The 25,302-nt window shown below is 44.5% G+C and overlaps 1 protein-coding gene across 4 annotated transcripts in view; it reads right to left on the bottom strand.

Moving 5' to 3' along the window:
* The window catches only part of REPS2 (RALBP1 associated Eps domain containing 2), a 187,823-nt gene that overhangs the window by 103,673 nt on the left and 58,848 nt on the right, over positions 1-25,302 (bottom strand). For all 4 annotated transcript variants that reach the window (XM_029603297.1, XM_029603295.1, XM_029603296.1 and 1 more), the window contains exons 2-4: positions 25,086-25,209; positions 19,272-19,429; positions 15,931-16,057 (exon numbers count right to left, since the gene is read on the bottom strand). In XM_029603297.1, coding sequence (XP_029459157.1) covers positions 15,931-16,057; positions 19,272-19,429; positions 25,086-25,182 — 382 coding nt within the window. In that variant the 5' untranslated portion in view covers positions 25,183-25,209. The remainder of the gene's footprint in view (positions 1-15,930; positions 16,058-19,271; positions 19,430-25,085; positions 25,210-25,302) is intronic.

The raw sequence follows: 25,302 nt of genomic DNA, 5'->3' as shown, positions 1-25,302 counted from the left end.
AAATTACCAATAGCAGGTCCACAATTTCATTAGTCAGTTCTTTCAGCGTTCTGACATGCACAGTGTATCATCTGATCCAGATCCAGGCTTCAGGTGCCACAGCCCCAGCAACCCTTGCAGCAGAAGAGAACTAGAGGGGCACGCCCTATACTCCTTCACTAAATTCACTACAGGTTTTATTCAGCAGGAATTTAATTCAAAATTTAAAAAAAAGTTAATAAGGTCTTTCATATCTTTCACAGATTCCAAAACCTACCAGCAACTGAAGGATGGTTGAGAAACATACCGCCAAACTTGTCGCTGCTGTTACCAGTTCTGCTGCTGTCCAGACAAATGTCCTGATCCATAGCGAGGAACTGGATCATTGTGAAAGATGTCTGCAGATCGACTCCCTCAGGAAAGAGGGAGGTGGCAAGAGTGAGAGGCATCCGGGAAAATGTGGACTACATCGATGAAATGCTTACTAAAGCAACTAAGATGGAGAACTCAAGCAGAATGGAAGGTGAAACTGGTCCACAAGATGACAGCTGGGCCCAGATTACTAAGGCTACTAGACCCTACACAACGGCTCTGATTTCCCTTGAACTGAAGAACCGGTATGCAGTTCTGAAAGAGGAGGAGGAACCAAAACATGCAAACCCCAAAGCTGCGGGCGCAGCAACCACTGCACCTAGGAGGCAGAGGGTAGTGTTTGTTGGTGACTCGCTTCTGAGAGGCACGGAGGCATCTATCTGATGATTGGACATGTCCCAGGAAGTGTGCTATCTGCCGGGTGCCAAAATCCAAGACATTACAGAGAGACTGCCGAGAATCCGCAAGTCAGCTGACCACCATCTGATGCTGTTCATCTATGTTGGCACAAATGATTCTGAGAGGTACCACATAGATAGTAAAGCAGACTGGAGCACAAGTGGTATTATCCTCAATCCTCCCAGTTAAGGATAAAGGCCCAGGCAGAGAAGCTTGCATTTTGGAGATAAATCAATGGCTGCACAGATGGTGTCGACGCGAGCATTTTGACATCCTGGATCATTTTATCATAGTGATAAAATGAAAGTTAAATGCGGTTGCAGTAGATTTCTTTAATGTTCTCCCTCCAGTTATTAAGTCAAATATGATCACGTTGTGATCATTGCCAAGTGGCTCAAACACTGTTACCTTTCGCATCAAATCCTGTGTTCTACTAAGGTCTAGGTCTAAAATAATTTCCCCTCGTTAGTTCTTATACCACTTGCTCCATGAAGCAGTCATTTATTTCATCTAGGAACTTCACCTCTCTAGAATGTCCTGATGTAACATTCATCCAGTCAATACTGGAGTAATTGAAATCACCCATTATTACTGCATAAACAATCAACAAACATTACTGATGTTTGTTGATTGTTTATGTTTATTTATATTTTGTATATTTATACTTATATTTATAATAATTTTATTTTATTTTAAGTCGTTCGCTGCTTTATCTATAAGTTCATACGATGTTAGCCCTGTTATCTGTACCCTCGTTTGATGTAATTTCCAACTTTGGTTCTATGTAAACCGACGTGATATGTACTAGTACAGTAACATCGGTATATAAAAGCCTTAAATAAAATAAATAAATAAATAAATTGCTTTGCTGCTGATTTTGTAAGCTTCCCTAATTTCTTTTAACAATTCATTGTCTGTTTGTTCATTCTGTCTAAGTGGATGATATTACAGCCCCACTGCTATTTTATTCCCCTTTTCACCTGGAATTTCTATCCATAAAGATTCAACATTGCTTTTTGTTTCCTGCACAACGTCTATCCTGTTTGACTCAATGCTCTCTTTAATATATAGCACCACCCTTCCACCAATTTAATCCATCCTATCATTTCGATATAATTTGTAACCTGGTATCACAGTGTCCCATTGGTTATCCTCCTTCCACCAGGTCTCTGAAATGCCAATTATATCTACTGCTTCATCCAGTGTTATAGACTAACTTTCCCATCTTATTTTTTAAATTTCTAGCATTTGTATACAGACATTTCAAAGTATGTTTTTAATTTGCATTAACTTTCTTATCAGTTGACAAGGGTAATCTGGAATCTTTCTGCTCTGTCTGTTCTTTACTTAAAGGCTCCTGGGCCACTTCAGCATTTATAGCAACCTCTCTACTGGGATGCCTTAACTTCCCTATTAGTATCCTTCAAAGATACATCATTCTGAATCACCAGCTTCTGAGCGACTATTGGCTTTCCCCCATCATCTAGTTTAAAAGTCATACTATCTCCTTTTTAAAGGTTAGTGCCAGCAGCCTGGTCCCAAATCCTGGGCATTCTTCCTACAAGGTTGCCAGCACCTCTTCAGCTCCCCTTGTGTCATGCAGTTCATAGATTAGATGTTTGAATGGTGTGAAGCTCTGCAGCAGAGCACAGCACAGTTCAAACAGCTGACGAATGAACCAGCATGAGAGGAAGTGCACTGGTGCTACTGCAGGACGAGGGGTGGTGGGAGACGCAGAAATAAGGTTAAAACCTCGGTACTCAAGACTGTCATATTGGTGGTGACCCCTACCAGACCTGCACCTGGGAACTATTATCCCCCCTCCATCACTACCACCACTCTGCATTCTACTGTACTGTTCTCTTTGGCAGCTGCTGGGATAAACTCCACTAGCTTCCAGCACGGGCCTCCTTCTCACTTCTGCTGCACCTTTTCCATCTGTGTTTTTAAAAAATAGGTGGGCCAGCACTTCCTGGCCACTGATCATACCCAGATCATCGGCCGAAAGTGCAGCCCTCCGGTATGGTACCTTAAAATCTCCTGTAGTGATAAAAGGCTTCAGGTTAAGTGACCTGGCATAAAATCACTACTGACTTTAAGCAGTGGTGGCTGGGGGCATAATTTTCTAACATTGTTCAAGAGAATTTACATGCATACATTTTTTTTAAATCCAAAAATATGTTGCCCAAGTCCCAGCCCTGTTCAGACTCCATCCCCTGGACCCTCCTCTCTCCCTACCTGTGTAAAAATGCACTGTTAGAGTGTGTGTGTGTGTATTATTTTATTTAAAATGTCTTATTAACTGCTTCTCCAGCTCTAAATGAGTCTCTGAAGCAGAAGACAATGTGCAAAATAAAATTACAGATCTAAAATCATCTAAAACAAACAATTCCACCAAACTGACTGGGAATTACAATATAGTAAAGGATCATCACCCATCCCTTTTCCATCAAATATGACCATTACTAAAACATTTCATACATTACTGTTTTCTTTAAAAAAAAAAAAAATAGCTGTCATATAAAACCTGCGATTGTGAATATGGATGAGCATCGCTTAAGAATTGAGGTGTGCTTTAATGTGCGTATCAGTTACGCAATTCCCTAAAGGGCCATTTCTGCAGGCAAAAGCACTAATTTACCCACACGAGCCAGTCCTTTTGAAAAAGTTATCCACAATGAATACGCATAGAGAGAGAGGGTATCTGGAAAATCCAACTGGATGGGCGGCGGCAGGGTGCCCATGAGGATACTTTTGTGGAGCAACAGCTTAGATTAGTTTGGAACCCTTTTAGAGGACAGTATGAAAAACTGCTAGCCAAGGCTAGGTAGCAGGGTAAACCAGTGGCTCCCAAGTCTAGGTCCTCACGATTTCCACACAGATCTGGTGTTCCACGACACCCGTGAGCTCTAGGCATCAGAAGAATTTGCCTATATTTGGTCTAAGAATGGGTTAACTTGCATATTTTGTGTATACCGAAAATCAGACTTGTTTGGCAGCCTCAAGGACTGGTACTGAGAACCCCCTAGGGAAATTAAAAAAAAAAAATAAATTGTTGACTTATCCCATTTAATTTGATTTTGTTGGCTCACTGAGGACATAAAACTCTCCCTCATGCGATATTTGGTCAGACCAGTTTAGCTGCGATGATTTTGATTCAATAAACTGGTTTTGAAAAGAGACGATCTGGACAAGGGCCTATCCGGCACCTAATCCAGCTCTCCTTCAGCTAACACAGGTACAAAGATATTTTGTCAGGTGCCTGGTCCAGACAGTGAAGCAGTTATCAGGGACTTTGAAAAGTAATTAAGGAGTATGATAATGGGCCAAAACTGTATAATCTTCTGCACAGATCTCTGCTCCAGATCTTACAAATGGGTATTTATGGGCAAGATGCCCACTGGCGTGAAACCCTAATCGAGAAAGAGAGAAATATCAGCAGATCAGTTTTGCTCTGCAGTCCTTGTGCCTGAACTGCACAAAGTTAGAAAACCTTTTCTCCTAGAGAGACTCCTCGCACAGAATGCATTCGTGTTTGCATCTAGAAATAAAAAAAGTTTGTACTATGCATGCAGTGCACTGTTTTATTCTGTCACTTGACTTTCAGGTCACACTTTCCATACTAATTCCCTCTCAAGGCATTTCATAAGCCTCAGGTGAGACCTGGAAAATAGCAAGAAAAAAAAAAAAAGATACATTAAGAAAAGAAGAAAGGAGGCATACATAGATAGGGAGGTTAAAAGACATCTGGTGGCAGTCATGTTCAAACCATTCCTCGCCCCCTCCTCCTCCAGCCAGCTGGGTTTCAGGATATTATTAATGAATCTGCAAACATCAATATATTCTGTATCTAATGTGTATCATGCATATTAACTAGGCATAGCATGAATATCTAACCCAACAGGGGGACTTGAGGACAGATTACAAGAGATAGAGTTTATTAACCATGGTTAATGATATTGTATATCGCCTAGGGCCTTTGCATCAGGTGATACATAAATCTTTAATAAAGATAAGGACTAGATATGAACAAGGGTAAAGATATTCTTTTAGTATCAATTGATATGAGCGCTGCCTTTGATACAGTGGATCACAGGCTGTTATCTCTGATTCAGGAACTGGGAATAACAGGACCTGGTCTTACAATGATTTAAGTCATTTTTAGAGAGTCAGCATTTTCGTTTGAGCTGGGGAACTAAATATTTCTTCTCTAAACGATGTGGCTATTGGGGTTCCCCAAGACTCTGTCTGATCTCTTCCACTTTTTAATGCATTTTTAGCACTTCTACCAGAATTAATTCAAGGGCAAGGCTTTAATTGTTACATTTCAATGGAAGATATTCAAGTACTAACTGCTTTTGACTCAAATTCAGTCTCTAACATGGAGAAATTGAATCTTTATCTGGATTTTTAAAAAATAAATAAAAAAAAGCTAGTTGGCTATATGACCATTAACTGCAAATTAATCCCCAAAAATCTGAAGCCATCTAGCTTGGAAGGTGTAAATCTTCTATTAACTCTTAATGAACAATATTTCTGTTCCACTTGTTGATACAATTAATATTTTGTGTATACATTTAGACCAATACCTTAAACACGACAAAACAAGTGTCTTCTATAGTCTGTGAATGATTCATAAACTGACCTCTTTTTATGGCCAAGACAGAATGCTGTGCAGTGCCTTCATTTTGTCTTGAATGGACTATTTGAAATTCTTCATATACAGGCACTGCTCAAAATAATTTGAAACAAATGAAGTTGCTGCAAAATACAGCAGCCAGAATCATATTTGGTGCTTCAAAATTTGACCATCTCTCACCTCTACTTCAAGAATCACCCTGGCTGCCTGTACAATGTCGGATAATTTTTTAGATAACTTTGTCTCATGTTGAAAATTCTATCCAGGGGAAATCCTGACTATCTTGCAAATGTTTTATTGCCTTATAAAGCCAGTGAGAATGCTAGGATCATCGCAAATGGAATTAAGACCTCCCTCAGCAAGGGAAACTTTACTAGAAGGAATTAGACAAAGTACTTTTCAATATCATTTTACCTCTTGATTTCTGTACACAGAATGACCTTTTGAAATTCACAGACTTAGATATACACACAAATTTTGGACTGGATTATTAAGATTTAGTTTTAATGAAGTTCTGAGGTTTTTATACTGTTATATTATATGGTCAGTTTTTATTTTATTTTAATGTATTTTATGCTTATCAATGTAAACAATTTTGAAAATTTATTTGGAAAAATCAGTATAACAAATATCATAACCCATTATCCTTGGCTTAGAACCCACATCTGGATAACCCGGCTTCACATTCACCCTCGCCACCACTTATCACTGTAAATCATTTAGGAGGACATTAAATCAAAGCAATGGATACAATCATGTTTATATGCATAAAATTGAGAGCTGATTATTGCTTCTCAATACCTCCCCCCCTACATGTACACACAGTGGGTAAAAGTACATGCACAGTCACAGAGTGCCTATTTTTACCCATCAAAAAAAAAAAAAAAGATGAGAAGTAAGGGGAGAGAAATTACATATAGAGATTATATGTTAAAAAAGCAAACAGAATGTTAGGAATTATTAGGAAGGGAATGGTGAATAAAACGGAAAATGTCATAATGCCTCTATCGCTCCATGGTGAGGCCGCACCTTGAGTACTGTGTACAGTTCTGGTCGCCGCATTGCAAAAAAGATGTAGTTGCATTGGAAAAGGTTCAGAGAAGGGCAACCAAAATGATAAAGGGGATGGAATTGCTCCCCTATGAGGAAAGGCTGAAGAGGTTAGGGCTGTTCAGTTTGGAGAAGAGTCGGCTGAGAGTGGATAAGATAGAGGTCTACAAAATCATTAGAGGACTAAATGGGTAAATGTGAATTGGATATTTTCACTTTCAGATAATACAAGGATTAGGGGGGTACTCCATGAAGTTAGCATGTAGCACATCTTACTAGATAAACGAAGCTTGACCGACGTGCCGCAAATGCGCAGTAGAGACCAGCTCTACCGCGCATGTGCGGGCGAGCACGTCGGTCTGAGCCAGCGTCAGAAAGAAAAAAAATGGCGGCATCCAGTGGCAGCAGCGGGCGGCGACGGTAGCGACAGCGGTAGCGGGCGGCGTCCAATGGCAGCAGCGGGCGGTAGCGAGCAGCGGCGGCGACCAGTAGCGAGGGAGGGAGAAGAGAGAGAGAGAGGGAGGGATGGACTGAGTGGGAGGGAGGGACTGAGTGGAGTGACTGAGTGGGACGAGGGATAGTGGTGGGACTGAGGAGTGAAGGGAGGGGGACTGAGGGAGTGATAGGCAGGGGGGACTGAGTGCGTGAGAGGAGGGGGACTGAGTGAGTGAGAGGGAGGGGGTACTTGAGTGAGCGGGAGTAGTGGGAACTAGAGTGAAGAGAGGTGAGAGAGGGAGAGGTGGAGAGAGTGAGTGGTGGATGAGGGAGAGGACTGAGGGAGTGGGACTGAGGAGTGGGACTGAGGGAGTGGTCGTGGGACTGAATGGTGAGAGGAGGGAGGGAGGGCGTGAGACTGAGTGAGAGTAAGGGAGTGAGGGAGGGAGGGAGGTGCGTGAGAGGAGAGGGTCTTGAGAGGTGGGGTGGAGATGGTTTAGGGTGAGGGTGAGGGTTTGGAGGGAGGAGGGAGGGAGGGAGACTGAGTGGGAGGGCGGAGGGAGGGAGGAGGTAGGTGGGGTGAGAGTTAGGGAAGAGAAGAGGGGGAGGGGAGAGGCCTGAGGGGGAAGGTGAAGAGACAGAGGGATGTAGCCCGTTTTAACGGGCTTAACGGCTTGTTTATAATAAACAAGCCGTTAAGCCCGTTAAAACGGGCTACATTAACATTTTTTTTGGATCATTTCCTTCCCCTCATTCGCTCCCATCCACCTCCCCCACTCTCTCCCCTCAGTCACTCCTCTCTCTCCCCCCCTCCCCTCCCTCCTCCCCTCAGTCACTCCTCCCTCCCTCAGTCACTCCTATCTCCCCCTCCCCCAGTCACTCCCCTCAGTCACTCCCCCCTCCTCCCAGTCACTCCCCTCAGTCACTCCCCCCCTCCTCCCCAGTCACTCCTCCCTCCCCCCAGTCACTCCTCCCTCCCCCCTCCCCTCAGTCACTCCTCCCTCCCCCCTCCCCTCAGTCACTCCCCCCTCCCCCTCCCCTCAGTCAGTCACTCCCCCCTCCCCCGAGTCACTCCCCCCTCCCTCCTCCCCTGAGTCACTCCTCTCTCCCCCCCTCCCCTGAGTCACTCCTCCCTCCTCCCCCTCAGTCACTCCTCCCTCCTCCCCTCAGTCACTCCTCTCTCCCCCCTCCCCTCAGTCACTCCTCTATCCCCCCTCCCCTCAGTCACTCCCCCTTCTCTCCTCCTCCCTCCCCCCAGTCACTCCTCTCTCCCTCCTCCCTTCAGTCGATCTCCGCCGAAGACCCAGAGCGGCGGCGGCATGCGCGCGAGGGAGGGACAGACTTCCTGGAAGTCTGTCCCTCCCTCGCGCGCATGCCGCCGCCGCTCCGGGTCTTCGGGCCGCCGCTGCCGCCGCTCCTGCCCGGGTCTTCGGGCCGGGGCCACCGCCGCCGCCGCTCCGGGTCTTCGGGCCGCCGCTCCTGCCGCTCCGGGTCTTCGGGCCGGTGCCGCCGCCGCCGCTCCCGCCGCTCCGGGTCTTCGGGCCGCCGCTCCGGCCTCTCCGGGTCTTCGGGCCGCCGCTCCGGCCTCTCCGGGTCTTCGGGCCGCCGCTCCTACAGCGCCATTTTTATTTTTAAGAGGCACACTGTGACCGACGTGCTCGCATGCGCGGTAGAGCTGCTCTCTACTGCGCATTTGCGGCACGTCGGTCAAGCTTCGTTTATTAGGTAGGATCAGAGAAAACTCACACACAATTAAGTTCTGGAATTCATTGCTAGAGGATGTGGTCAAGGCAGTTAGCATAGTTGGACAAGTTCCTTGATGAAAAGTCCATAAACTGCTATTAATAATTCAATGAATTAGGGAACAGCCACTGCTTTAGTAGCATAGGATTTATTTACTGTTTGGGTATTTGCCAGGTACTTGTATCCTGGATTGACCACTGTTGGAAACAGGATGCTAGGCTTGATGGACCCTTGGTCTGAGCCAGTATGGCAACTTACGTTCTCATATAATCAAAATCTCTGCAAGGAATTTCAGGTGGTTACATTGTAACCTAGTAACATAGTAAATGATGGCAAAAAAAAAAAAAGACCCAAAAGGTCCATCCAGTCTGCCCAGCAAATTGCTTGGGTAGCAACTGACACTCCATGCAAGTTAGCCCTAAGTCAAAGTCTGTCAGCCATATTTGCAAAGGGAAAATTCTGCAAGGAGTTTCCCTTTGAAAATGGGTTCTGCACGCATAGGACTGCGGGCTCTGCAGGGAAGGCCTCATTATTACCCTCCCAACCAACTTGTGCTGAAAATGTAAGCCTCTAAATTCCCAGGGGAAATGAGATTGCAGCTGTGGAAGATATCTAGTTTAATGTTGAATATGCTTATGATGTAATAAATATGATTATATATCATCATATAAATATGATGATATATATAACATTTCTCAGAGATTTGGTAATTAAGGGATGGGATTTGAACCTGTTTCTCCAAGTCACACAGTCCTGTTATAACCATCAGAGTGCCACGCTGTCAGCCTCCAAGCATTTCAGTGCAGTATCTTTTCCTATAGTGTCTGCATGCTGTAATAAGAGTGTCATTTGCATAATTCAGATCACGTGGGAGGGGCTTTGCAATGGCACAACAGTTTGGGGTAGGACCTCTTAAAGAATTCTAAAGGGTTGCAGCCTGTCAGAGGAAGCCCCAGCTGGGTACTAATCTGCTGCTGTCTCATTGGAGGGGGGAGTTTCCAAACCTCGACCCCCTCCCCAACAACAAAACCAGCCTAAATTTTGGAGGAGGACTCAAACTGCCTGGGGCACCGATTAGATCAGCAACAGGACTGGTTGTATCAGCCATCCTAGCAGGTGCAAGGGTGCCATTCGGGCACTGAACCCACAAAAAGGGAGTAAAGAGAAGAACGAACCAAATACCAACAGAAGGGAAGAACAGAAGAGTCATTCAGTCTTATAATCAAAACGATTGCTGGTTCTGAAGCAGAGCCCGGAGGAGCAACAGAAAATCCCATATCCGTTCCTAAGGACGTCTTGGAGGCCGAAGAAACTGCAGGAATTTACTTTTGCAACTACCTTCTGGTGCCGTGCTTTTGTACTGGAGTGTAATTCTGCTAGGAATGCACTTCTGGAAGAAGAGTGTTGTGCATTTAATTCAATTCTGAATTCTGTATATTTGACAAACACAACTTTAGTATTTGGAGACCTTTATTTAACTTCTGTTCCCGACTCTCAAGGGCCCTGGAGCGATTGCTTCCCGCCCCCCTAACTAAGAACCCGACCAGGGCTGGGTTGATTTTGTTAGGACCCAGCATCACTTAAAGGACGGCCCATGTTCTCTAGCCAGAAGGAAAAAAAAAAAAGGATTACATAAAAAGGACTAGGAATGGCTTTCAGTCTATGCAGGGAAGCCCCAGTCATCTCTAGTGTAAACACACTCACTGTTTAACGTCCTGTATGTGCACTATCACAGACCACTACTAATCTTACCACTTATCTCCACAGCACCACTAAAGGCACGCCGTCCTGTACGGGTACATGCAAGAGACCGCCCCCTGTTCATTTGAGTTTGCAATCTAGCCTGGACACAGGGTCCAGACAAAACAAGAGGCTTCAGGAAATGTGTTTATTATAGTCAATAAACACGGACTGCAGGTGTCTGTTCAGGGAGAGCTGAGGTTTAAAGATTTAAAAGAAACCTCGACAAGACTGTTAAGGTGTCACTTCCCCAGAGCGCACAAAAATTTCCAAATGCGTGCTTTCACCGTGTTTGTGAGCGTCTGCTCAATACCCAGACTTCTCTCTCTCTACCTGCCGCCCCCCCCCCCCCCCCCGAAACCTGCCCTTCCTGCCTCCCATAGAGCCCAACAGTCGGATGTGCGTAAACCGTGCGGGCTGAACTTCAACACATATTTTCTTTACCCGTGTGCTAAAAAGTAAGTTTGCTTACCTGTAAACCGGGTTCTCCATAACAGAAAGATGAATTAGCCAATACGCGTGGAGCTCCCCCATGTGGTGCTGCCTCTCAGTCTCTTCCAGAGCTTAAGCTTTAGTGAGGAGGTAGACTCCAGACTTGTCCAAAGCTACCTCAGGACAAGCTGTTCAGACTGTAGTGGCACATGAAGGTGCACACGAGCAACCAAGTAGCAGCTCTGCATGCTTCTTCCACAGAGGTGGCCTTGAGATGAGGCCACAGGCTCTCAAGCGATGAAGCTGGACAAAGTCTGTAATTTGTAAGACAGCCAGCGCACAATACTGAGGATCCCTAAAGGCAAGAGGACGGAAACGAGAAAGCGTGCAGGGGGATAACTTGCTGGTACGGCGGTTACTACCCTTAGAAGAAAGCATGGAGATTGCTACCCTTAATCAATGTGCTTTGATGCTTTTAATGCAACTGCAACATTGCTCCCCGCTGACAGGTCGATACTGTAAAGTGCGGTTGGAGATTCCCCGTCTGCAACTCGCTGTGGGCGCACAATTGGGACGCGTAAAGCGATCCTGCGATACAGTCTCCAGTTTCACGCGTCCTTAGCGCTTCTTGAAACCGACGCATAACCCTTTCCGCACCCAGCATGTATATGATATGTAAATGAAGGAATTAGCTGTATAATGAAGGAATTAGCTATTCCCCTCCGATACTGTGACGCGCGCTCAGATTATCTCCTTTGTAACCCGCTATTTTGCCGCGTCCTTAACCTGTTAGTTTACCGCCTACCCTCTACCTGGTGTTAGTCCTGCACCATGGACGACCTCCATATATACTAACCCGCTTTCAAATTGCATTCAGCCCTTTCTTTTTGCATGAACGATGCTGCACGGAACTCCGATTGCATTACGGGCGGGCATCGAGGCGGCAGCGGGAGCCAGCGGGCAGGTGGGCGCCCGTTCATCCATGCGGCGGCGGGCGGGTGGGCGTCCGTTCATCCAGGCGGAGGGAGCCGGCGGCGAAAGCAGCCTCCAGCAGCCCCCGCCGGCAGTGAATGAATGCACGCCTGTTTAAGACTGTGCAATTTCGGCGCTCAAGGCAGTCACATGCCGTGACGTCACGCCTTGAGCACCAAAATTGCACAGGCGTAAACAGGCGTGCATTCATTCACTGCCGGCGGGGGCTGCTGGAGGCTGCTTTCGTCGCTAGCTCTCTCCGCCTGGATGAACACACGCCCACCGCCTGGATAAACGCGCGTGGAGATGGGGGATTCGGAAAGTGACATCTAGATATATATATATATAACAACTTTTGTTTTAGTTTTGGCTGTTTTAGTTTTGATGGTTTCCCCCCTCCCGCCTTGCTTCGGGAGGGGGGAAACCATCCACTTCCTGGTACCTGTTATTTCAAATGTCAGTTGAAATGACATTTGAAATGACAGGTACCAGCGCACCCAGGATACTGTATAGGCGCTGTATTAAGCGCCTATACAGTAAAATGGGTTGCGCGGGCCTAACGCTTCGCAGACGCGGCTTGCATTTGCAAGCAATTTGAAGAGAGTATCGAGCGATATGTGAAGAGAACTGTGCGTGCGGGGAACGAGGGTGCGCCCGGCACTGCCGCACTCTTTCTAACGCGGCATAACTGTATCGACCTGTTAGACAGCAGGGGGCTAAGAGGAATTAAATTCAGCATACAACCGAGGGCCCCGACTTCCATGGTCTGGGATACTGATACAGAGACATAAGGGAAAAAGTGCAGGACTACTTCTATGGCCAAGTCCTAAATGAAACAAAGAAAGCATGCAAGGGGGTAACTTGCTGGTGCAGCGGTTACTACTCTTAACCAATAAGCCTTAATACTTTTGATGCAACTCCATCATTGCTCTCTGCTGCAATGGCAGGGGAAAAGGGGAATTGGATTTCGACAGCAACCAACAAGGGGAACTAATAAGCCTGGGGGTAACCTGCACAGAGCAGCAGTTACCGCTCTTAACAGAAGGCGTGGATGGGATTAATACCCTTATCCAATAAGCCTTGATGCTTCTGATGCAACTGCAACACCGCTTTCTGCTTCAAAGGAGGGGGGTGGTGGCTAAAAGGAGAGAGAAATTTGGATTCAGAGAACCAACATGAGCCATAACTTTGTGGTACTGATGCTCAGACATTAAAGAAAAAACCACACAGGACTGCTTCTACGGCCAAGTCCATAAGCAAGGCACGTCAAGCAGCACAGACTGATGCATGGGAGTAACCTGCACGGCGCAGCAGATGCTACCATGGGATGCTTGCTGGGCAGACTGGATGGCCCATTGGTCCTTTTCTGCCTTCATTTCTATGTTTCTATGTAACAGTGCGCGCTAAAGTTTGCTAGCCAATTGGACAAAGTTTATTTGAGAAGCTGCCCTTCTCAATTTACTGGGATCAAAGGACAGGAACAGTTGAGGAGCTCGATGGCAAGGCAGAATCCTCTATGTAATAAGCCAGGGCTCTCTTACAGTCGAAGGAGCGAAGAGCCCGTTCTCCTTCTTTGTGCACTGGCTGTCTTGGAAAGGGTGTCTGTAGCGCCATGGCTTGATTAATGTGGAATGCAGATACCACTTTCGGAAGGAGCTCGGAGTGGGTTCACACTACTATGAAAAAAAAAAAGTGACGGTATGGTGAATAAGAAAAACGGAGCCAGTACCACTTCAGCTCTCAAAATGGCGCCACACTGTTGTGCTTTGCAGTGGATAGTTAGCGAAATCGGTCGCGTTTAGCATGCACGCGGATTCACGCCTTCAGCAAATCGGCCTCCTAATGTTATCAGAACCTTCCCAGACTATTTATTTTGCTTATTTGCTGCAGTATTTTAATAACCCCCGAGGAAGAAAAAAAAAACAAAAACACTTTACGATCTGCAAATAATCACATGACCTGATATTTATTTCAGAGATTCTTCTGCTGCATTTTTGTATTAAAAATAATTTTCGTTTGCCTATTGCAGAGTACAAAACAACAACATGCAACACGTGTGAACTATATCACCACCTACACACACAATGTAATGCATGGTAGAAATTAAATATTAACTGTAAAAATATTTATTCCACAACATCCTGAAAACATAGCAAAATTGCAGTTAATATTTGATATTCTGCAAATAGTTGAACACTTAGAGATTTATATTTTGCAGTTCCTGCAGTCTCTGCATTAGAGGAACTATTTCACATCTGATCTTAACTAGAAAGAGAAACAATAATTCCCCCCACCCCTCAAATATAAAACATACATACATATTAACAAAACTGTTGGCAGATAAGGACCTTGTCACCACTTTGTGTTTTATATCAGTCAATTGAGTTTCAAGTCTGTCTAAACATTTAGTTTAAAAAATATATTAAAATAATAGCATATGGGTCATGGCTTGGTGGCACCGCCATGCCAGAAATCTGGTTTCAGCGTCTGCTTCTGGGCCTGCCAAGGCTGGGGATGTTGTGCTTATGTGCACGGGTGGGGGCTGGACACATACCAGGCTCCGGAGGGAGCTCTCGTGCTTTTTTTTTTTTTTTCTTTTAATGCCGAGGTCTTTCTTGCAACATTCCACCTTTTCAGGTGCGCTTCAGAAAAAAAGCAGTGACTGCGATGGCAGAGTCTGTCCGCCTGATTGTCCGTGCGCATCAGGCCCATGCGTACAGACAAGAGAGAAGCCCTGAACTCTGAGAGTTCGTGCCAGATGGCATGTGGAGAGGGCAGATACGGGGCCAGGAGTGCAGCAGAACCAGGGAACCCAGGGAGGAGGAGGGCGAAATGGAAAAACATAATATAATAAGTAATAATTAGTGCTGCACCTGAAGCATGCACGTTATAGATCATGAGCCTGAAGCATGCACATTATAGATCGAGAGGTCTTGAATGAGTAGATGTGAATCGGTTATTTACACTTTCGAATAATAGAAGGACTAGGGGGCATGCCATGAAGTTAGCAAGTAGCACATTTAAGACTAATCGGAGAAAATTCTTTTTCACTCAACACACAATTAAGCTCTGGAATTTGTTGCCAGAGGATGTGGTTAGAGCATTTAGTGTAGCTGGGTTCAAAAAAGGTTTGGATAAGTTCTTGGAGAAGTCCATTAACGGCTATTAATCAAGTTTACTTAGGGAATAGCCACTGCTATTAATTGCATCAGTATCATGGGATCTTCTTAGTGTTTGGGTAATTGCCAGGTTCTTGTGGCCTGGATTGGCCTCTGTTGGAAACAGGATGCTGGGCTTGATGGACCCTTGATCTGACCCAGCATGGCAATTTCTTATGTTCTTATAGAAATTCGGTGTCCTGTGGATGGTAAATCTACTTCATAAACCACAAATCCTCAGGGCAATAATGCAGAGGTACCCACCAGGGCAGGCGCCACATACTGCCCGTATATTTCCCAAACATGACTGACCTCCAAAATTCTTTCCTCTCAATACATTTCTTTTACTTTCTGGGTGTTTTGTTTATTCTTCTTCCAGTTCAGACCAAAAGAAAAAGAATATACAAGGCACTAAATCTCCATCTCTTAGGGAACGGACTCTGATCTTTACCTGTAATTGCCAGGGCAAAATGTGACTCATTTGGATGTCAAAAGAAATTAAAGTCAAAATGCATTCTTCAAGTTCTTGCAAAATAGAAAGCACTGTACCACATTTCCCCAAGTTTTCCAAGCGTGATCTGACACTATTTTAATAAGCAGTTAGATGCTCGTCCTCCCAGCTTAAACAGTCTTTGGGCTATTAGGGTCAGTAAAATGAATGGCACACTCAGAGAGATTAATCACGTTATCTGCCTATCACAGATAGAACAAAACGCAGCCTTCATTTCTGTAACCCCATCAGCAGCCAATTAACAGTTGAAGCAGATGCAAAATAGCAGAAGCAATTTAGCAGAGGAAGCAGGAAGGAGGAAGACCAGAATGAAATAACCAGAGAGCAGGCTGAGGGGAAGAAATTCAGATGCAATGACTGAACTCTTTCCCTAAAACAGAAAGATAATTAGTTCAGGAAATTAGTAGAAAGGGCCCTTAATTGCATATGAGAATGGGGAGTTTTGAAAAAAATCCAAAAGCGCAGTTGCTCGCTAGCGTGGGTCCGGGGCCTTCTCCTACCTGTGTGTGGCTGCTGCTCCAGCCCGCTCCTCGCTTTCACGTACCCGTAACCCAAGGGCGAGGTTTGGTAACTCAGTGGCGAAGCAGAAGGGGAGCTGTGGGGCGACAAGGGAGGAGACTTTGCTTCCTGCATTAGAAAGATCAAAGAAAACGTCTAAAACAGCTTGAGCATTTATCATCATCCTTCATATACTGCTACCAGCCCTACATGCAGAGCTACTCAGAGATGCATAAGAGACAGTCCCTGTTCATTAGACCTTAATCTAGTCAAGAGACAAAAAAAAAAAAAAAAGGCTTTGAGTGAAAATATGGCCAGGCGGGTAATAGGCACTTAGGTTCAATATTGATAATCCAGTAGAGCTGGGGGTAAGATTTAAAGCAGTCTCAAAAAGGTAGGTTTACAGATTACTTATTTAATTGGCTAAGGCTGCAGGAATCGGGCCAGCAAGTGGTTTATTTTCTAGCCAAGAATAGCCTAGTGATTAGAGCAGTGGACTATGAACCAGGAGACCAGGGTTCGAGTCCAGTTGTCGCTCATTGTGACCTTGGGCAAGTCACTTTACCCTCCATTGCCTCAGGTACAAAAACTTAGATTGTAAGCCCTCTGGGGATAGAAAAATACCTACAGTACCTGAATGTAAACCGGTGTGATATCTCAATTGAGATCGAATGTCGGTATATAAAAATAATAAATAGAATGTCATAGAATCCAACAGAGCCAGCACTCAAAACAGTGTTAAGAGGAGACCATCTGACTGCAGCTCTGTGAAGATCTGTCTTGCCATGTAAGCAGGTCACTGTCACGGATTAGAGGGTGGGGGTCTCAGCAGCTGACAATCTGGACCAAGGCACCAAAACAGCATCAGAAGGCAGAGACGTGGTAATACAGGCAGAATTACTGCTACATCAGGTGGAGTTCAAACCACACAGGTTGGGGCAGGCAGAGTACATACAAAAGTCAGAGACACAACATCAGAGTCAGGGCAGGCAGCAGAAAAAGGAAGACTCGGGAATCGAGCCAGGTAACAGCGGGGAAGGCAGCATAAGACCAGGAACACATGCGAACCAAAACCTGTCGCTCAGACATCGGCTCGGAGGACCGAGCTTCCTTTTATAATAACAGCAATGCCGTCATCAGGGCGCGCCCGCAGGAAACCCCTGTGCGCTGGCTCTTATAAAAAAGTACTGAGCTGGCGAGGGCCCCTAGACAGAGCTGCAGGATACAATCAGAGGACTGGGACGCCGGGGACCATGCTGGACTCAGGACCTTGAGGTTCAGGATTGCAGACCGCTGTGCAGTACCGCACGTGCCAAGGGATGAGAACCACAACCTGACAGAAATTCCAGACCTCTCAACTGAGAGTAGCAGAAGTAAAAAAAAAAAAAAAAATGCCATGCATCCAAATTTGGAATCATTTTCATGCTTATGGATATCAGATTGATAACATTTTTAGCTTAAATAAATACTTCTAAACAAAAGCTTATGGTTTCTAGTCCTCACCCACTGATTTGCTAAAGAATAAGAAGATTCTTGTGACTTTAACTGAAATGGCATTTAATGCCACCACAGCGCAAGCAGGGGAATGAGTCACTTAAGAGTGGAAATGTCCTAGTCAGGCCCCAAATCTGGCCCTATTCCACTAGTAAAATGTCCTTTCATCTTGTCCAAATCTGAGCACTTAACCTCTACCTTTGGTAAATGGTAATTTGTGCTGTGACTGAAGAATAAGAAAGGTTGCTTATCTTCCTCCTTACGTAAGGGTTTGAGAGTGGGGGAACATGTCCCATGTCAATAAGCTGCAACTCATAGTGGGATTGTGTAATTTTCTCTCCCCTTTTTCCTGCGGTAAGATTCCTGGTGGATCTGCTACTTTACCCCAGCCCAGCAAGGACCTGTCACCATGAAAGCAACTGCACTATCACGAGGCTCTTTAGGTAGTGCCCTGTGGCAACCCAGAGGGACCTATGAAACACAACGTCCTTGTGGGAAGTGTAAAGGCATTTGCCAAAATGGTACCGCTGACAGATTTGCTGAGAAGAAGCCTATGAAGGGATGGGAGTACTGACAAGACTTTACCTGAAGAGTGACTAACTTTTAGGAAGTCTGAGAACTTAAGATATTGACGTGGTACTAGAAGAGGAGAAAATGTGGTATATTTGCTTCTTCTTGTGCCACTTATTTCTGCAATTCATCCTTTTGGTGATTTTTAGCATTGTGAACTGACTGCTGGTAACCCCAGAAGAATTTAAAATCATATACTTTTTGCAATGTATGGGTTTGAGGTGTGGATCTGCTACTTAAAAGATTGAAGCAGGAAGGTTTTTGCTATATGGGCGTGGTCAGATGATCACAGAGGGGAAAGGGAGGATTGTATTACTTTTTCTGTACAACATGAGAAATTATAACCTTGGCTCTGGGCCAACATCTGCCTGACTTTGTGAATATTGAACCCACAGAGATTGTTGTCAGGCTCCGAATCCTAGCATCAGACCCTCGCTCCCATTTTCAAAAATTTATTAAATTTCATTTAATAAAGACAAGAATATATCTTGCATACGAAGCAGCATCAAGAAGCAAAAGATTAACTACAAAACATATAAAAGAAAAATAGGTAATACAGCAAGGGCCTTGATACATCAACCAGTCCACAAACTATGGGGGAGTGACCAATACAAAAAAAAACAAAAACAAAAAATGGGAATGCTTTGTAGGTAATATATAAACTAAACTAGGAAATAAGACTGAGGTAATAGAACCCATTACCACTTTCTAAAGGAGTGGTAAATATGCAGCAGGGATAATCTAAATGGAAGATGACACAGGAGAAGATACAACTGGGCGGTCTCCAATTTCTCTCAGTCTCGATATTTAACGCACTTACAGAGATAAATTTAACCACAAAGTGCCCCCAAGTTAAAAGACTTGGGGCCACATTTAGAGAAATATGAATCTTCAAATCCAAAACCTCTCTCTCATTTGGTGTTCTCCTATTGGAGTATATAGTACTGTATATATCTTTTGTAATTAGTTGACTGGGAAAACCACACAGACAGACAAATGCCTTGTTTTAAACTGGATTCCATAGGCACGGGGAGGGGGGGGGGGGGGGGGGGGGAATTCGCACATAGAGGCAGTTGCAGAGGAGACTCCTGAACTTGTATTCCAGGTCCCAAATCACAACCTAGTACTATAATGCTAAGACCACTCCTGCTCCCTATGACTCTCATGAGGGAGAGTCCTGGAGGATCCAGTCCACAGCAGATTGCACAGAAATACTATCCTGGTTTTGTTAGGACAACGTAGACAAACCCTGCTCTCTCGAGATCTGAACATTTCTTACCTGCTTCTCTCCTGGAATGGCCCATTTGAATGAGTTCATATCCAGGGAGGCAGAAGGTATCTGGACCTTAAGGCCATGAATGTCCGAGTATTGAGATCGATTCCCAGGTTTCTGCTCACTGTCAGGCTTCAGGGTCATAAAATGAGGGAGAGGCAATTCTTTACCAGCGGAAAAACAAAAAAGAAAGGATGAAGCTTTGGTTAGATGAATTTAGAACAGCAGTAGTGCATAAACATCTCCTGCAAAATCTGTGCAATTGTCAGCAAGCCAGCTAGCAGGCCAACCCTTGTTAAAAATCACTCTGGTGCCCAATTTTCACATTCACCTGGCATTTAGTATGGAGGGCAAGTGGCATTTCAAAAGACATTTCCATCACTTTGGCAGAATAATGAGAGAGGGGAGAACAGCAGCCTCACATTATAAATTTAAAGAGACCGTGCAATGTTCCAGTTTATACTCAGTGTTGACGTGATAATGTTGTTAAGAGTGAGAATGCCGCTGGTGATATAAAAATGACGCTGAGGATTTGAGCAGCTCTGCACAAAGGCCTGTGCATGCATGCAAGACGCTTCTAGTCAATGTCATTAATATGATCCATTTTCTCTGCTTTCTGTGCATCAGGAGGACTCCCTTTGTGAAAGTAACTTTACATCAGGGATGCTCAAATCAGTCCTCTGTGTCCTCCCCCCCAGCCAGTCAGGATATCCCTAATGAATATGCATGAGAAATATTTGCATACATAAATAAATCTCATGCATATTAATTAGAAATATCCTGAAAACCTGACTGGCTGGTGAGGGAGGGGGGGGGGGGGACCCAAGAACTGGTTTGAGCACCTTTGCATTATGCGATGATTTGCTATCCTTCAGTCCCATGAGCCTCAAACATGAACAGAATGGAAACAGCACCGGTGCTGGATGGGGGAGGGAAGGCGGAGGACCCTGGAAGGGGCCATAGGAGAATGGAGGAGGAGTAGGAGGACTGAGAGGATCCAGTTTTGGGGTGGCAGGACTGAAGACTTGGGTGGAGGCAAGGGATAAGAGGGAAAAGGACTCAGGAAGGGGTTATGAGGGGGGGGGAGAGGGAAGAAGATCACCTGGGATCAGAGATCTCCCAAGTTTCTGCTCTGGCCCCCAGCATGCCTAACACCAGCCCTGGTGGAAAATATCCAGCTAAGGTACAATTCATTCAGGGACCTCTTTACTAAGCTTTGCTAATGCGTTTGAGCTCGGTAAACAGTGTTTACTGCATGGTAAAATGCAATAGCACAGCAAAAAAGTAAGTAATGCTGAGATCTGCAAGGTGTGTGTTATTCCCTGGTCCTTAAAGCCAGAGCAACGTGGGTATGCCAGTGAACTGCATCACATGCAAAACTGCTCATTCGTATGCTGCCAGAATAATATGGGTTGCATTCACTTTCAAAAGCCACGTTATTCCAGGAATTATACCTTAAAAGATTCAGGTAATTTTCCCCTGAGAACTATGGCATGTGAATGCACATAATGATGCTCCCGGTCCTTCAGTGGCAGTGGCAATTTTTTTTAAACTTTCAAAATAATACATATACAAGCAAATTTTGAAACAAATACATGGGTTAAGTCACAAACAATAACAATAAGCAAAAAGCCTAACAGTCACCAATTATAAATTAGCTCTTAAAATTAAAAATTCCACAAACTATGGAGCTAAAGGAGGACTCTTGAGTGATATAAAAAATATGAATAGAAAAAGCAGGAACAAAAAAGCTTACAGGTAGGAAATACATCTAAAATTAGCTATTATAATTCTGGAGAAGATGTAGGCAAAACAGTATTTTTAAGAGCTTTCAATTGACAAGGGTCAAAAAATATCTATTATCCACAAAGACCGCATTTAGCAGGAGAGCGTAATGCAAACTTCCCCCCAAACTAATAACAGTTTCACGAAAAGATAAAAGAATCTTCCCTTCTCAATTGTGTCTGCCTACCTGACCTCCTGTCCCAAAAACAGAGCCTCCTTGTTACAAAAATATAAACGAAGAATGAGGATTTTGACAACCCTAGAACCACAAGTAATTATAGAGGTGGCTCGTTCAGATATTGTTTCTCCTGATGGCTCTAAAATAACTAGTCAAGTTAAAACTAGAAGAAGAAACAAATAGAAAATCCTGTTCCTGGTCTTGTTTCACAAGAGGACTATAGTATACATTAGATAAACAGCGGAGAGAGTCCTCAGAAATGCCCAGAAATCTTTCATATACTAAGTTCTTAACAAGCTCATCTCCACCAATTAAATGACGAGTGAGGGAAATTTAACAAATGAAGATTCAGGGAACGAGACCTGTTCTCAAAGTTTCAATTTTCCTATTAAATAGCACTAAAATCTCTCATTACAGTAACCTGAAACTTCTGAGACAATAAATCATGAGACTCTAAGACTTTAATTCTAACCTCTTGATCTGCTGAAGTTGTATGATTATGCAGACTCCAATATTAACTAATCTCCTTATTAGAGGAAATAATCCCAAAATGTACTGTGCACGGTTTTATCTAGATTCAGTATTGCTTGACAAACATCCTGCAGACTTATTGCAGCGGTTTTCTGAAGTATTGAGGACACTGACTGATCCCACAAATGATCTCCCACTCCCAAAGTGTGATCCACTCTAACCTCTTGACCCAAGGAAGGCAATGGTTGGTGAAACATCTTCCATTTGCTCCTGGCCTACTGGCATCATCTTGGAGAGTGGTGCTGGCTGACCCACAGCTCTTCTTTGCACCACTTAAGTGAGAGGAGAGGAGCAAACAGCCGCAGGTCAACTGGCACCATTTTGCAAGACATCGCCAGCAGGGCAGAAGCGAGTGGAATCACTCCCCTCAACAATGGAGTAAGCTGGGGCTACCCCAGAGGAGGAGGTTTTATTTATTTATTTATTTATTTGTTTATTTATAAGGGGTGGGGTTAAAAGGCACAGTGGCAAGACTTCAGGGAACATTTTTTTTTTTTTTTACACATTTACAGTTTGGGTGGGGTTGGAGGGGGGAAGCTTGTCCCACAGACCATCAAGGACATTTTCTCTAGGGTGGGGGGGGGGGGCATTTTACTAAACACTTGCGGCCCCTTTAATTGGCTGCCACAGAATGGGGGCCACCATTTGAATTGTTGAGGCTAGAAACACAGGGTTTTCCTGGCTGTGGCAATGCGATTAAAGGAATTTACTTGCGGTAAAACAGGGCAATTATGCACCACGGACTGCAGCTTAATTCCTACTGCTCGTGCAGATCCCTATCCACATGTGCACAATGCCACTGTAACAGATATCTTCAACATATACTATGTGCACAAGACAGACTATAAGATTGTTGAACTGTTGAAGGGTTTTTGTATTCTATATTTATTAGGCCACAGACATGTCCAGTAGAGAAAGATGTACCTATGTAAAACATCAATCATAGCATGTCTGCCGGATCTTTTTCTGTCATCATCTACTATGTTACTATTCAACTTGTGAGATCCCTGCCCTAACAGCCAGGCAAAGCAGGTCTTAATGGCATTTATCTTACAACGATCCCTGAAGACCAAGCACATGGAGAGAGAAGACATGCATGGCAGATGCTGAACCAAAGCCTTGTGCCAGGCAATTCCATCACGATGCCAGTCTAACAGCAGCTCGCTTGAAGGATCTTGCCAGTGGCAGCAAGGTCAGGAAGACCTGGAGAGCTGGACAACCCAGTTGTGCTTTCAACTATAGTCACCCAAGACAGCTCTAACTTGGCTCCTGGTTGTTTTACTACCTGCAAGGGTTTTTGAGCTAGGGAAAGAAAAAAAAAAGAAAAAGGAGACGAGTATTCATGTAGCCTGTTTGCATTAAAAAAAAGTTGCACCTCTTCCTTTGTGCTTTGCTCTGGAGAATGAAGGCACAAGGGAAGCTTCTCAGTCGAGTAGCTGTCCCTGGCCCCCAGGTTGCCCTCCGTTTTAGTGAAAAGCACTTGTACTAAATTCAATATCCCTTTGTGTGAGGGAACGGTAGTGAAGCCAGCAGGAAGTGGACATGGTGAGATGGAAAGAGGAAACCTCGTGTCAGACAGATTACTGAGGCAGGGGAGGGAGCCCTCAACATAAACAAGATTTTCACCTTTAAAAGCTAAAAAATGTACAGAGCGATGGGTTGCTACTCCCGCAGCTGCACGGTTGCTTTGCTTCCCAAATGTTTCCACCAAAATCCTGTCTGTCTATGTCCTCCCCTCCATTTCCACTGTGCGGTGTAAAAAAAAAACAAAACAAAAAAAACCAAAACCACCCCACTGTGAGGCTCATGGAGAGGCAAACTGATTATTACCATTTACAATCAGCTGAGTGAACCCTGCGGACCTTGCTGGTTGGCCCTTCTGAGGCTCAGTGGAGGCCATTTGGAGAATGATTGACAGCCAATTGGTCATTGGCCAATGTCCCAGAAAATGGAAGAGGTCACAATTTGTGCCAAAGACCAAACAACTTGACCTGTTATAAATGGAAGGAGGCTCCAAGAACTGTCACCTAGAAACAGAAAAGATATGCAAGGATGCTGATATTATTATTCTGTTTAACAATTTATGGTAACCATTTGTACCACATAGTTCCAGCAGCTGCACTGCTTCTGATGAAAACTGGATTCAATGTAATGGCATATCAATGTAAAAACCTGCATTTTGTTGTTAAGAGTAAGATACATCATTCACAAAAGCTTAGGAAATTTGTTTAACGTGCTTTTAAAAACTAGGTCACCACTGTGATAAAAGCCACATCACCAAAAGGTACAAACCTCCACAGCGCCTAGAAACTTTACTACCTGCCTCCAGAGGAAGAAATCAGATCCTCCACGTTAATCACCACCGTCTACAAACGGCTTCACTAACTATGTAGAGTGTGGAAAGTTCCAGCACTGGGAGGTTCTATGGGTGCACATTGGTTGGTGAGCAACACGGTGGATCGTGGACCTAAAGCTATAGAAAGCTGACTCGTCGGCCGAGGGAACCGGAGGAGGAGAGAGGCAGCAAGTTTCTACGCTCTCTACAGCTTCAGGAGAGGAGAGGAGAGGGTACAGTGTGTGGTTTTACTCTCTCATATGGGTTGGAGAGAGTTCCAGGAGGAGCTCAGCTGGGAGTGCTCAGGAGAGAGTTTTGGCTAATTGCAAATCCTCCCAAAGCTTTAATGAAAACACTAGGGCCCCACCAACCTCCATCTGCAGATGGGGACCAAAATGCACAATTCTTTTGTCATTTCTGCAAGGAAGACCCCATCTTTGCCTTCTTTCATGTTTTGTAAGGTCGTAATGGTATTGCTTTCTAGCCACTTTCGGCAAGCGATGGTATGGCGACCCTGCTTAACGCCTACAACCAAAGCAACAAATGTCTTCTCTATCTCCCATAGATATCCAATTGCCAGGTCCGAGCCAGTTTCCCAAATAGAACACCATCACATGGAGTTCTCCCCATCTAGAAGTCCAGAGAACAAAATGGTTCAGAATTTATGGTTATTTATTTTTTTTATTTTAAAACATTTGTTACCCTTCCTATGTTTGTTTGCAGCCCTACATAGCTTGGGACAACTCATGAATGCAAAATGATTCTCACCGAGCTTCTTAACATTTAATATGCCTCCAAGCGTGTCCCAAAATATGCAACAACGAGCAAGCAGCTAATAGCCACCAACTGAACTGGAAGGGAGGAAATCTGGTTATACTTTATAGATTGGAGCAGTGTAAAATTTAAGAAAGCAACACGCAAAAGGAAGCGCTCTTATTAAATTTTGTCCAAGGAAGGGAAGGCATCTCACCAGGAAAACGAAGCTACTTACCGCTCTTAATGCTCTCTAGAACCACTGGGAGGCCATTCTGTGCCGCAGCGATCAATTTCAAGGCAACGTAGAACTGTGTCGGACCAAAATAACCCATTCGCTTTGCACCACACAGGTCCGTGATCTAAACACAAACAGAGAAACAGATTTCAGGATTGCTTCCCTAGCAAGTCACTTCTGAAGACAGTTAAAAAGCTTCACAGTTTTTCCTAATCCT

Source organism: Rhinatrema bivittatum, chromosome 5, assembly GCF_901001135.1.
Source record: "Rhinatrema bivittatum chromosome 5, aRhiBiv1.1, whole genome shotgun sequence".
Classification (NCBI taxonomy): Eukaryota; Metazoa; Chordata; class Amphibia; order Gymnophiona; family Rhinatrematidae; genus Rhinatrema; species Rhinatrema bivittatum.
The sequence above is the reverse complement of the archived record's forward strand: the minus strand, read 5'-3'. Positions and strand labels throughout refer to the sequence as shown.